General features: G+C 35.9%; 1 protein-coding gene across 1 annotated transcript in view; it reads right to left on the bottom strand.

Annotated features, from left to right (window-relative positions):
- Positions 1-15,470, bottom strand: part of adgra3 (adhesion G protein-coupled receptor A3) — a 48,195-nt gene that overhangs the window by 18,963 nt on the left and 13,762 nt on the right. Inside the window, exons 3-6 of the mRNA XM_065288916.2 lie at positions 13,755-13,826; positions 7,245-7,316; positions 3,362-3,433; positions 2,756-2,916 (exon numbers count right to left, since the gene is read on the bottom strand). Coding sequence (XP_065144988.1) covers positions 2,756-2,916; positions 3,362-3,433; positions 7,245-7,316; positions 13,755-13,826 — 377 coding nt within the window. The remainder of the gene's footprint in view (positions 1-2,755; positions 2,917-3,361; positions 3,434-7,244; positions 7,317-13,754; positions 13,827-15,470) is intronic.

The following is a 15,470-nucleotide window of genomic DNA, read 5'->3' as shown; positions in this document are numbered from 1 at the left end:
GCTGGTAACTGATTCCCTGCCAGCCATTTTTTTAAAAGTTGCCAACTAGCATTTTTTGTGATTTTCACAAAAGTTTCACAAAATGCCTTCCAGGAAAATATTCGTCTAAAAATCTATATCAAAATTATAAACAAACAAACAAAACCGAACAAAACCAATTCATCCTATCTATATTTTTTCTCTTCTTATAAACTCTTAAATATCAGTATTTTTATTTAAAAATACATTTTTTGAAAAAATCTGAAATAATTGCATTTTTGTGAAGAAATTTTGTTAAAGATCAGATTTAATACGATTATCAAAACATAAACACAATAGTTTTTTGGCTTCAATTTTTTTATAAATTGGGTAAAAGCGACATCTAGGGAAGTGCTTTCCAAACTGTGTGCTGCGGCCCCCCAGTGGGCCATCGCGTTACTGCAGGGGGGCCTTGGCTAGGTTAAATCAAAATATTAAAATAATTTAAATATTCTAATATTGTTCTGAAATGTGATTTTTTCCTCCCAATTCAAAAAACAAATCATATAAAAAATAAAAATTCCATTCTAGTGAGGTGAGATACTACCGAGCTCCTAAGGTGACATTGGAGTAAAAAAATCGAAAGTTTTAGTTTCATGTGCTCACGCGAAACCTTAATGTGCAGAATTTGTTTTTAAAGTTTAGTTTTGCGAGCAAGCGATAGTTTCATGTGCGCATGTGAAACTAAACTCGATAGTTTCTTGTGCGCACATGAGACTAAACTTTATTTAATTTTTTCTCCATATCCCCTTAGGGGTTCTGTAAGATACATTGCCTGTAAATTGCTTTAGATTTTTTTTTTTAACATAGTTATTTAATTCATTGCAATAGGTTTGTGAACTATATAGCTTATGTTACACACTTTGCATTATAATTGTAAATAGTATGCAGAAAGTATGTAGAGTTATGGATTTAATTATATTTGTAAAGAATGTTTATGTCATCTTTCACCAGAATATAAAAAATATTTCTCTTAGTTCTCATAATTCACATGAGATTCATAAAAAAACTGGTTAATAAATGAGGATAATTTTGTGCTAGAGACAATCTGCTTTATTAAAAATATATGTAATATAACAATTGGGGAGGAGGTCATGGAGCTTTTGCTCTATTTTTGGGGTCCTTACCACTCTGAAGTTTGGGAAGCTCTGATCGCTCTGATACAGATTAACATAAAACCTCATCGGGAACACTTTTTTATGCAAAAGTTTTCTTTTAATCGACGAGATAACCCAGTCATTTATAACCGAGGAAATAACTTGTCAATGGCGGGGAAAGAGTTAACATACAAGACATCTTTTTGGGGTCCAAAAAACGCAAATGTTTGAAGACTTTGCAAGTTTTTTATAACAACTTTTGTGATTCACTCTATAGGCATGCGTGAGTACAATAAAAAAAAAAGGGAACCTACTGGACTGTGTTTGTGCTGCTAAAGATACTAGTTTATTAATGCTTCTCTTAACAAATTGTAGAAAATTGTGACTTTATACTCCAGAGTCCTCTAAATAAAACTGCTTGATGCTTTCTCCACCTTAATTTTTCAGATTTATCTCTCCGTAGACAAATGTGTACGTGCGCAAGCGTGTAGTGTTTATTTGCAAAGACGGCATTGGCGTGTGTACGTGATTTTCTTCAAACACGCAAAGAAAAACATAGTTAATAATTAATAATAATAATTTGTTACATTTATATAGCGCTTTTCTGCAAAACTCAAAGCGCTTTACATATGAAAGGGGGATTTTCCTCAGCCGCCACCACCAATGTGCAGCATCGACCTGCATGATGCGACAGCAGCCATATTGCGCCAGAACGCTCACCACACACCAACTTATTAGTGGAGAGGAGACAGAGTGATGTAGCCAATTAGTATATATGGGGATGATTAGCAGGCCAATGGGCAAGTTTGGCCAGGATGCCGGGGCACACCCCTACCCTTTTTCGAAAAACATCCTGGGATTTTTAACTCTTTCCCCGCCATTGACGAGATATCTCGTCAATTAAGAGAAAACGCTTCCCCGCCAATGACGAGATTTTCCGTCTTTCCGCAATACCGCTATTATCCACCAGGTGGCGCCCTTCCGCAACTTTTTTAAACCGGAAGTATTGCCCTATGGCAAGCTGCTGCATGTCCGTGTCTGTTTTAAAGATCGCTCTGAATGGGATCTCTATGAAAAGTCCGTCACAAAAATGGAATTATCTCTGCTTTTTGCTCAAAATATGGTGTTTTTGCAAAAACCTACCCATATTCAAAAGCTGATTGCAAAAGAACCACTAAAGGTAGGATGAAACGTTTTTTTTTTTGTTTGAAAGCAGAGGGTCTGTTCTTTCTTTTGGTATATTGTATGTTTATATATTTAAAGAAGAACATTTTCTGGAAGTCATTAAACTTTGGTGAAAATCATGAAAAACGCTGGCGCTGGCTGGCAACTTTTTTTAAAAACGCTGGCGGTGAAAGAGTTAATGACCACAGAGACTCAGGACCTCGGTTTAACGTCTCATCTGAAGGACGGAAGTTGTCGTGTAAACATAGCCTTAAACTCTTTAAAGCTTGGGCCAATGATCCAAACAAGAAAAATGGCTTAGTAAACATATTAGATAGTATCTTGTAAAATGTAGAAACACAAAAGTTTTCTGTCAGTCTTATGGTATAGATTATATCATTACCTCAGTACAAAATAACAGAAAGTTCCCACCATGATAAAAGCAAATGTGTATGTGCATGTCTGTGTATTCTTACCACAGGTGAGTGTTAGAGGTTTGATGGTGGTTATAAGTTGCCCCTGCAGGGAACGAGGGAATGAGCAGCGGGTTTCCTTCACTCCCACCCCCTTTTCTTTGATCCAGACCACCAACCATTGCAAGTTACAGTCACACAGGAGATAAGGGCTATCAAACTCCCTAAACACATGTATACATGGTATGTTACAGTATGATCGCAAAAACACCACCAACCACATCAAAGCCTAAAGATCATAAACAAGTTCCTTCCTGCAAAGAGATATGAGGGTCATTTGATAAATTACATTTACCTTTTCCAGGATCACCGTGTTTAAAGACATAACAATGATGATACCATACATTTAAGTTATAAAGCGGGGAGACCAGGGCTAGCTGTCACACTTTTACACCCAGGGAGTACTTCCAAAAGGATTGTTTGGAAAGCTAATTTAATGTTGAGACATAAAAGCTATCAAACAGTTATTGCCCACTAGCCCAGGTCTTACCCATGATGCATTGCTAACGCAAACTTTTGAGAGAACTGGAGCTTAGAATATAATGGATATCTGATTGTGCTTTATGTGTTGCATTGGGCCGTTTGAGTTTTGAATACAATTCCACTTACAGTATTTTCAAAGACGTAAGGCTATCAAAAATCCCTTGTGAGAGCGAAGAAAACTTGTTCTCTGAAAGATTTCTGTAACAAAAAGACAAATAATTCAAATGTACAATGTTAAATAGACATTTATTACAAGTTAACACATATTAAATATATGTATGGTATTTGCATTTGTGCATAGTTTGGATCCTATATATTAATACAAAAAAATGCAGTTTCGCTAAATAATGAACACAGTTAATGCTTGCTGTACAGTGTGTTGAGCTTGAAGAACCACTATGTGAAATTTCTAGAAAACATTCTTGACTGTTATCTGGTGTAAAGTTAAAATAAATGACAGTAATAGTATAAGCATGGAGAACATACAGTATATAACCCAACACACATACGCAACAAACTTCACACACCACACAAAATAAAAACCAACTGACTGCTTTTGCCAACCCTTAAACAAGTATCCGTGGTTTTTAGCAGACTGATTGTTATAGTTTTGCTACAAACATCATCGTAAAGCAATACCCCAGCCAAATATCAAGATTACCCAATGATTTACTCACCCTTAAACCTTTCCCAGCAAATGACGAGTTTTTCCGGCAATTCGAATTTGGAACTTTAAAAAATAAAACGCTGGCAGGGAAAGAGTTAAGCAATCCGAGATACACATGTCCATCATCTGTCAGACGAATACATTTGTAGTTATTTTAGTAAATGTCCTTGCTCGCCTAAGCTTTATAATGGTAAAAACATTAAACCCCCAAAACTTTAAAGCAACACTAAAGAGTTATTGCTCTTTGCTCCCCCTACAGGTTAGAAGTGTAATTGTTCATTAGCACTGTCGTAAATACTGCAGCATAGCTGGCTCTGATTGGATTGTAGGTCTGCCGATAGAGAGCTGCAAAGCGAATGTGAAAGTGCCATTCACCCTGTTTTGAGTGGATGAACCACTGAAACTTTTGTGGATTTTAAGGTAAAAAAAACTCTTTGGTGTTGCTTTAAACCCCCAAAAAGTGCATTCATAATTCACATAAGTAATCCGACTTCAAGGGTTTAATAAAGGTCTTCCGCAGGTAATTAATGTGATTTTGTAAGAAAAATATCCACATTTCAAACTAGCATCCGGTTACGACACCATCTTGGACTCATGCAATTCAGGAGTCACTGCGCAATGTACCCATGGCAACCAACGCTCACTACGCTAAAACTCTCTTATGAATCGCGTGAGTCCAAGATGGCATCATTACCATTACTATGGCTTATAAAGTTTGAAATATGGATATTTTTCTTACAAAATCCCATTGATTTCCCACAGAAGACCTTTATTAACCCCTTGAAGTCATGTGGATTACTTCTGTGAAGTAAGAATGGACTTTTTTGGGGATTAAAGTCAGAAGTTGTTCCCTGATCTCTGTTTTCTACAATTATAAAGCTTGGAAGAGCAAAACATTTACTACACATTTATAACTCCAAATGTGTTCGTCTGAAACAGGGGTCTCCAACCTTTTGTGAGCCAGGGCTACCACAATTGGTTAAACCAGTGGTTCTCAAACTTTTTCAGTGTGCGGCCCCCCTTGTGTACAGTGCATTTCTTCACAGCCCCCCAAAGAAAATGTATGACAAATTTGTTCTAAAAGGTAACATCTTAATTAATCAAAACATATTAAATTATACAAAGTAGTGCTGTTGGTTAGTAGCCTTATTTTTTAAGGTTTAATTACACAGAATTCATGATAAATATATGTATTTTGTAAAATGTCATAAAACTGGGGCCCCTCTGGCACCATCTCGCGGCCTCCCGGGGGCCCCGGACCCCAGTTTGAGAACCACTGGGTTAAACAATCTGAAGAGTTTCATTGCAAAACGAGATAACTCAGTTTTTTTATTTTTATTTTTAGGAAACCTTGTTTTTTGGTTGTGCATTCCAATTAATATCAATTCAACTGCAGTTGGTTTGTTTTGATTTAAACCTTCATAACTTAAAAAATACAGCTAAGTAGCACCATAAAACAAAATAATAACATGATAACATAATAATAAACATGTTTTGATAAAACGGAGTTATCTCGTTTTGCAACGAAACTCTTCATCTGGAATGCTACTTTTTTATATATAAGTAGTCTACTCAAAACTGTTTGTTTTATTTGTTGATTTTATTTTATATTACTTGTTGATATGTTTTATTGTTTAAAATGTTAACATGCATAAAAAAGCCAAGCTAATATAAAACAATATGTAATAGATAAAATTAAGGCTATTAATAGAATGTGCTTTGGCGGATAGCTCACAGACTCCATGCGGGCAAACCATGTTGGAGACCACTGGTCTAAAAGATGATGGACATGTGTATCTCGGATTGCTTGAGGGTAACGGCGCATTCACACGGGGCGTAAGCGTTGACGCTTCCCATTCACTTTTATTGGGTGACGTCAAGCGTTGGCGAACGGAAATGTGGATCCGTCTGCGCCGCGTCAGTGCCGTTGCTCGCGGCAGAAGTTGAACATTTCTCAATTTTTCAAGCGGCAACGCATGCGTCAGCCAATCATATCGCCTTATGCAAATAACCTAGGCAGAGCCAGCCAATTACGTCTTATGGAAGACCGGAGTTTGTGTTACGGCCACAGTGATTGGCTGTTGGCCACGCTTCAGACAAGCCTTGCGTTAAGCGTTAACGCTTACGCCCCGTGTGAATGTACCGTAAGTAAATCATCGGATAATTTTAGTATTTGGCTGGAGTATTCCTTTAAACTATGGTTATTTTGGTGAGACTTTGTGGTAACTATGGTTTTACTACAAATCAACTTCATGGTTAACACAAAGGACCCATAGTTTAACAGTGGAATTTGTAGTAAAACCGTGGTTATACAAATTGTAATCAATTTGCAAAAAAAAAAAAAAAAATGGGGTCACTACATTTCAACTATAATAAAACCATTGTTAATTTTCCTAAGAGAAACCTCTGGTCCTACTTATTTTCAAGTGATATTTATTACCATATTTAACTTAAAGCCTCATGACAAATAGTTTATGTTTTTAATTTTCCTCTTTATACCCTTGACTTCACTTCTGTTTGGGGTGAAATCTGCCCTAATTGTTGTCATAATTAAAATGATTGGATCGGTTATAATCTCCACCTTTAACTGGTGAAGTTGACATGCACTAATATAATCTGCAGCTGTTTCTGAACCCATGGGAAGCGAATGATAACAGGCCCATCTAACAACACCTGTTATGAGTTTTGCATTCTGTGAAGGGTAATTAGGTTAATGAAACTGAGTCAAACCCCACCACTGAAATTTTTGTCCTTTTTACTGCACCTTATAAATAGTGTCAGTAAAATAAAGTTTCTTATTTAAACATGAAAAAGCACAATTATCATCAATTTCATAATTAAATAAACGTCCAATTATATAAAGATCCAAAATGAACTTTTTGCCACATCTGACAATAGAGGGTAAATGGAGAAAATGAACTGGCCATACTTACAGCCATAAACATCATTTTTATTTAATTTTTCGACTTTTTCGACAATGGCATTATAATAATTTCTTTGCATATGACTGTAACTGTTTAACTAGTTGGTGTCTTCATGCAACAGTTATTACTGGAGTACTAGAGATGTTTTCACTGTAAAGTCATAACAGATGTTTTCTTTACCTGAACAATTTGTATGTCTTGGAAATGAATCAATCGCTTCACATACATCAGCAATCTCATTCTTACAGTTCAATATAAACCATGTACTGTGTTTAGTGTTATTAACTTGTCAAAGTCATTTGTACTCACATTTGCTTCTTGGCAAGAGTTAATTTTGGATCTCGGAAATACTTATTTTTTACTATGCTGCACCATAAGAAAACCATCAATTCACAGCAGAAATAAAAACATGACTTACAGTTTAACAAGGTTTGAAAGACCTTTAAATACATCCAGATGCAGGCAGCCAATCAGGTTTTTAGACAGGTCTCTGTGAAATATGAAAGATAAGGCAACGTGTTATGTTTAACTTTAAACTCATTCATATACTGGTAATATCATATAGTCTGTTTACTTGGTTGGTTATGCTCATAACATGGCAAAATATGAAGAATTTAACAACAGTGTTTTAGTGTTTAAAACCCAGCTAAAGTTATTATTTGTGATTTAGGAACTACTGTTTTCTACATATAATCATCCTACGTAATGTAAAGAACTTTGTGTGAAAAAAATATAACCTTGATATTTTTATCATTGACTGAGTAAGGTCCTGTCAAAGATTGAAATCAATGAAATAAAAGTGAAATTAAATTCAAAACCTTTTAATCTCATAATTTTTACTGTAAAAACTAGCTGTAGTTAAGCAGCTGTTTGCCAGTAACTTACTGTAGATTTAAACTCGATTTTATTTACTGGCAACAGTTTGTTCAAAGTTAAATGAACAAGTCTTTGGCTGCGACCGAAACCACCTTTCATACTATATGTACAGTAGTAGGCGAAAAAAAAAAACAGTAGGAGAGGAGAGTAGTATGTCTCAATTCAAACAGTAGGTGAAAGTACCCGGATGACTGACTAGTTCCGGCAAGCCCCCCGGGAGAGGAGTTATCCAACAAAGAAGAAAGAGAGGCGTTGTTTTATTCAAAAATGTCCAAAAGCGGTAATGCGGCTCTATTCAAAAGCAATTAGATCGTAATTCCAGTTAACGACTAACTTGTTATGACGACGTTTGTCATGTGATGTATCAACATGGCGATTGTAGTACGTCCGAATTCATTCATACTATATAGTACATACTGTTTAACGGTCAAGGAGTAGGTACTTCATCTAATTCAAGTCACAGTACAAGTCACAAGTCATCTACAAGTCACAGTACGCGATTTCAGACGCAGCCTTTGTCTTTACAGAATTAAACTATAAAATAACAGCCTCATGCAAAGCATTCTGGGAACAAGAAATCCTCATCAAACTTTTTTGTGTTTTTGGTTCCCAGAATACTTTGCATTAGGCTGTTATTTTAGTTTTATTCTGTATAGATAAAGACTTGTTAATGTTTAATGTTTATTTAACTTTGAAAAAACAGCTGCAAGCAATACTGTAGTTTCTACAGAAATGTTTAACAGTGTAGATTATGAGACTTTAGCCTGGATTTTATAGACAAAACATTATTTGAAATTATTTTTTGGTACATTATGATTTTTATATCAAACTTTGAGAACATAATGGCCCTCATTTATCAAAAGTACGTACACCAAATTTCCAGCGTACACCTGACGTACACCCAAAACCACGGTGACTTCGAGATTTATCAATATGGACGTTGGCGTACGGCACGCTCAAATCCTACGCCAGCTCAGGAGGTGGTGTACGCACATTTTGAGTTAGTGCAGAAATGCGCAAACAATTGCTAACACCACAAAACGCACTGACAAACTAAAATATATGATATATTATGACCCACTGTAAAAAAAACTAAAACATAGTAATTATAAACTTCAGTGTTTACTTTTATGCAACATGTACTTCAATGTTTAATTTGTGAGACTTTACCAAAGCATTTGATTTGTAGGCATATGTATTCCTTCAGTTGAGAGCCTGGGCGCTTTACCTGACGTTTCAGGGCAAAGCATGTGAGCGGAGCGGAGCGTAGCCTTGAGCGGTGCGGTAATAATACCATCAAAGCGCCTCTCTCCGCTCGCTCAGCACCGCTCGTTGAACCCAGAACGCCCTTTGATAATTTGCTAGTTCGAGAATCTGTAAAAACGTCTAGCAATAAGTTTTGGAATTCAAGCCTTATACATAAATGTAAAGTAAAAATCAAAGTTAAGATTGGACAGGAAGAAAACATTGAAAGGAAGTGCGGAGAGACTGTAAAAGTTAGCAAATATTCCTAGAATCTGAAGCGGCAAATTGCAAGAAAGCAAAAGGATGTGCTACGAAAACATGGTAATAATGCATCAAAAGGTAAGCTAGTTACATACTATTCGATGATAAATAAATAGCTACACATGAATAGGTAAGGTAAAATGCTTGTGTTGAATGGAGCCATAAATCCGATCATGATGACATGTGGACAAAATCATGGCCACGAATTATCTTTTATGCTACATTATGGACACTTCTTTTTCCGATTTAGTCTAAAGTATGGCCATAAATATAAAATTCATTCCCAATATTCAACAGTTTGTTCCTTGGAATTAATTATTATAATATTTCGTAATTACTATTACAATTATTATTACATCAAATTATGAATTAGCCTAGTAAAACATGTGGATGTCGTGGAAACAAATTGTTAATTTGAATTATCAGGCATGTGATTGGCTAAGGACAAAAAAGCAGGAAAATATATTGAGACCCCCCCACACACACACGCCAATCAAACTGGTGGTGGATCTATACGGATAGTAAAGTAGGACCCATAACAACTTATTTGAACAAAAAAAACACATTTTAATTTATTTTACAGCTAGATGTGCAACATGCAACTTTTTTGTACAGTATGACACATAACAACTTATTTGGTGGATGTGTAACAGTGGGAATCAAAAGCAAGTGTCTTGTCCACTGCTCCATCACCACCTCTCTCTATATCAACAACCATGATAAAAAAATATGTTTTAACTTATTTTTGTTTTGCATGTTTACACAACTTTAACAGCTAAATGTGCAACATGCAAATGTTCATGTCAAAAGAAGTCCTATTTTCTCGACATCCAAATAAAATGTAGGCAATGGCTTATAAAGAACTAAAGGCATGGCTACTTTTAATTTTATACTTTAAGTAAATTTCCAAGCCTGTACTTTGATACTTTTACTTGAGTAAGAAGTTAAATCAGTACTTATATTTTTACCAGAGTATTTTTTTAATACAAATATCTGTAAAATGTGCTACACAGGACCATTAGTTATAATAAAGTGTCTTAAAGGTCTCTTTTTCTAATTTTAGACCCCTGTAGATGAGTAACTTTGTTAGCTGTTAAACATGAACAATAGAAGGTTGACACTAATAAATAGAAGTAATTGTACAAAAAAGTGCAGGTGCTATTTATTTTAATCAAACTGGTCAACCTTAAAACTTTAAACACACGAAACCTTTGAAACAAACGATGATACAGAGGCCGTTTCTCAATCCTAAATCTGCAGCCTTCCGGAGGTCGCATTTCTAAGCTGCATACGTCATCAAGACTCATCAAGAGTCACAATATAAACAATAATGAAGTTTACTATTATTCTTAGTTAATCGTAAATTGTTGTAATATGTTTATCAGGGCTTGACATTAACTTTTTGAGGAACTTGTCCTTCGGACAAGTAAATTTGTGTTTCACTTGTCCATGCACAAAAGTCACTTGTCCGGGTAAAGATTTATAATATAATGTATTTATGTGTTTTGCTAATCAGTGGCGGAGCCAGGGATTTTTCATAGGGGTGGCCAGGCAGGGGCCAGCAGTTACTCTGGGGTGGCATATAAAATCTCTATCATCCAACCTTAAAATACTTTTAAGTATTATAGTGTGTTAATCAGAATAATGTATAACATACAATTGCAAAGACCCTGCATTGCATACAAATTTTTATTAAAATGAATTGAGATTAACATACAATTTATAGTCATAATTCAACCTCCATGTTTTAAACTATTTAATCAAATAAAACTTTTGAAATTTACTTTGAAACCAGAATTTATATCTCCCATTGCTGAAAAAACTAGAGACCAGAAAAGCATGTGAATTTTGAAGGCTACTTTAATGTATTTTACTAAGATTTGTTTGGCTGCTTCTTGCTACTCTTTCTGAAGAAGGATGCTATATCTGCTGCCTTTCTCTTCATTTTCCCCTCATTTCAATGATTGTCTGACATTAAAACACTAAAGCAAAACATTAAAACATTACCATGTTTTTAAAAACTTATTAGGGTAAATGTATCTAGATTATCTGTTATATATAAAATCAATCTTAATCCTTGCATTAACGCTGTAATGTTCGTGTGGGATTTTTAATGTACAGTGACGAACTCTGTCAGATTAAAATCGGCAGTCACGCGGCGCAAACACACACACAGAGGCGCGCTGAAAGAGAGATTCTCATTATAAAACAGATTCTTAAACAAGATTTTAAGACATTTATGTGTTTTTACCGAACTTTAGAAGAGAAAACGCAGTGATGAAAACGCGGTTGAAATGTCTGTCATTTATATTCACGCCGGAGCCTGAAGAAACATCACTCTAGACTCCACTCCGTCCCGCGATTCCCGCCCCTCCGTGTTCGTCGTTCAGGTTTCATGCACGAAAGTAATGCTCAGTTAGGTTAAACCAGGCTCGATGAGGTAACTTATTTCCTTGCCTTTTTTCGGAACCAATATTGTTGCATCGTCCCTCTCTCAGTCGCCACCAGGATTTTCTGCAATGGCGCTCATTTTTCCTCTCATTTCTGTGAAAATTGCTGCTCCAAATCCACCAAGTAAACCGACGTGTATATGTTTGCCGCTTTGTTTCGCGTCACGCGAGTGACAGCCAAACGTCGCAAATGAGGAGAAGAGAGGAGAGAAACGATCGGGTCTGATTGGTGAATACAATCATACTTCGCCATCCGCCATTTGCGAACGGTCAGAAACACGTCCTTGTTGATACTTGGAAAGGAAGGAAAATGCATGTCATCTGCCACCGGTGTGGCCCTGTTGCGCGGGGACGGCGATGGTGGTTCCGTCCCGGGTTACCATGGCGACGGCTGTGAGATACCCCCCTCCCCCCTTATTATTTTTTTTTTACATATCTGCATGATTCACGTAGGTCACATTTTCAGGTCGGAAAATCCGGAATTCCGGATTAATCCGGAAAAATCACATCCCTGATTATATACGGAGCTCTGTATCAAACTGGATCTTAGCTAACAAACAACTGTATGTAAATACAGAAAAACACACTACAAAAGTTTTAAAAATCATTTTAAAATATTATTTTAAAAAAACTTAACCGAACCATTAAGCAGACATATAATTTAGATGTAGGCAACAGTAAATAATAATAGTAATAATAATAATAATAATAATAATAATAAATAATTATTCTTCTAAATATCAATTAAGCATCATTAATAATAAAAATAATAATACAAATATTACAAAACGTCATGCAATTATTAATGTGTCTTTAATCCCGCTCTTTAAACTTCCAAATAAAAATTTTTTGATTCTTTCCACTTCCTCTGGTTTCTCTTCTTTGCCGTCTTCCATGTGTCAATGTCCTAAAATGAGGGCGTGGGGGAGGTGGAGACTTGAATTTATATGGGCTTGTTATTCTAATGACGATCGTTTTCAGCCGCGGCATTTATGAAGTTCAGGTATTGCTTACACCTGAATTTCAGAGGTACGCACAGCTTCATAAATCAGGCGGTGAGATGAGTGTAAGCATAATCTTACGCCAACATATACGCCCGTTTCTACGCAAGAATGATAAATGAGGGCCAATGTGTGTGACATTGAACTCTAAAGTTAGACATACAGGGTGAAGATTTTTGTGCCATAGAGTCTGGTGTGAAGCGTCCACAGCCTCATGTGACTCATGTTAGCAGAGCTCTAACAGATACCCTAAATATTTCCTACTGTTTTTCACAAAGTACTGCCAAAAAAGCTCTTAAAGGAATCTTCTGTACAACTACTCATCTGTAGACTGTACTATTTGGCATGTTGTTAACAACCATAGAAAATCATTTTGATTTACCCTTTAGTCTGAAAGAAAAAGGTAACTCGATATGAGGATACCAGAAAGCATCTTAATGCCAGCACTCTTTACAACATGGAAAATCTTCACTTACTCACTAAAATTCAATTTCTATTTTAAACTGTATTGAATTTTAATTTCCTAATTGATTACTAATTGGCTATTATATCTCAGTGATTCAAAATCTCAGTAGTCATTTAAATAATATTCAAAAGATCAATAACATTAAGTTTAGCATCGTCACAGTGACCCCAGAGGCAAAATGTTGGAAAAAACACTGATTATAAAAAGTGAAATATTCATCTTGTGCATGCTTGGTAAAATGATAGACATTTTTTCCAATGGTGCTGCATACTTCTCTATTTCTCCAGCCAAAGAGCAGTTTATACTGGCAAGGAGTGAGTTATACTAAACGATAGCGCTAGTATGTGCATAGAGAACATATATAACCAAAAATTCAACACAAAAACACAATGTACTTCAGACACTACACATTATAAAGAACAAACTCTCCACCCTCCTTTCTACTGGCATGTGTTAAAGTAGATAGCATCAGGCATGCCGTGCGGAGTACTGTCTGGAAATCGTCCATTTGGACTGAAGAACTTGTGAGCTTGCACACGAGGGAAAACTGCTTTTTATCTAAATCAGACATTTACAGTTACATCCTGGCAATGATGTTTGGTGGCACAGTGAGATATCATGATACTTACAATCGTTTGAGGGCAAACAGTCCATAGAAGGCTCCTGGTTCGATATGTGTGATTATGTTGTTCTTGATGTCCCTGCGAATAGAAACAGATTTAGATGCTGAACTTATAAAAACATAAAACGTTTATGGTTAATTCAAAGGCGCAATTCTGACATGTACTAAAAATAAATCAACCCAACCCTATAATAACAGGTTATTCAAAACCCAGAAAACATGCCAGTGGGTTAACACAAAAACCTTCTGATGTTTTGACAAGCCATAGCTAACAGCCACGAGCAAGCACAGACTACTAAATCATTCGTATTTAGTGCAACGTAACATACGAATTGAGATCAAACACTCATGAGCAATTCAATGCAAAACATGTCAATTTAGTACTGCACTATTTTATATACCAGTTCAAAGAATTACTGTGGGTTAGGAAGCATGAACGCTGTATTATATGTCTACATTTAGCGTTTAGAGTTAGGAATCAATTCACAAAACAAAATAAAATTTAAGTGCAACAATCCCAAAAAGCCACATAAGAGATGGACTCCAATGTTTGAAAGTTCAAAGGCTGTTGTCACAGATACCCGGAGCCCACACCTGCACTAGTCTAGCCCTGTTCAAAACAGTCATCACAGAGTACCCGCGTCAAAGGCTGGCAAACCCTGTGAGCTTCTTTGATGTCGTGCCATTTGTGGTTTGAGAGAGGAAAAGAGAAGCACAGAATACACAATATGGCAAGACAGCAAAGGTAGACCTGTTTGATACTAATGATTTTTAGGACTTGTTTGGTAAACCCGCTACATCATCTTTATTTAAAGAAGCTGTATGTAGGTTTTTAACGGTAATAAAAAAAAAAAAACTAATATATGTTGTTTTAGGAAACATGTTTACGTATGTGTTTCTCTAAAAAAACAACGCTGTAGCCAGTTATTCTCTTTTTCAAATGCACCTATCGTGTCAGAATGTCTTTTTTTGTTTTGGTCTGCGTGATCCTGCCTACTGCCAATTTATCCAATAGTGTATTTCGACGCCTTGGTTGCCTTAATGAGACCACACTGACCCATAAACGCGACCTCCGAAATGAGTTCCTCATGAGCGGCTTTATAAATTTGCAGAAAACAAAAAACACTGCAAACGTAAAAATTCGAAAATAAATGTATGCTTTCCATTGTCCGTGCACTTCTGTATGTGTCTGGCAACCCAAAACGGGGGCAGAGGAAAAACGTCTCCAATTTTGAATTTAGACTGCAGTACCATGTTCAACCACTAGAACTCAACGTTACATACAGCTGCTTTAACAGCTACATATAAAATGTTGAAATAAAAACAGAATATTTAAAAGGTGACATTTCACATGACTTTTTAAAGATGTCAAATAAATATTTTGTGTCCCCAAAATTGTATGTGACGATTATACTTAAAAATACCATATAGAATTAGCAGTTTTTGGGTGTGTCCTTTTAAATGCAAATGAGCTGATATCTGCAATAAATGGCAAGATTAAGGGGCAGTATTATTATAATAAAATCCCCCTTCTGACATCACAAGGGGAGCCGGATTTTAATGACCCAAGTTTTCACATGCTTGCAGAGAATGGTTTATCAAAACTAAGTAATTGGGGTTGATCTTTTCACATTTTCTAGGTTGATAGGGACCCAATTATAGCACTTAAACCGGGGAAAGTCTGATTTTCATGATATGTCCCCTTTAAAGTTGTTTAACATTT

Source organism: Paramisgurnus dabryanus, chromosome 2, assembly GCF_030506205.2.
Source record: "Paramisgurnus dabryanus chromosome 2, PD_genome_1.1, whole genome shotgun sequence".
NCBI classification, from domain to species: domain Eukaryota; kingdom Metazoa; phylum Chordata; class Actinopteri; order Cypriniformes; family Cobitidae; genus Paramisgurnus; species Paramisgurnus dabryanus.
The sequence above is the reverse complement of the archived record's forward strand: the minus strand, read 5'-3'. Positions and strand labels throughout refer to the sequence as shown.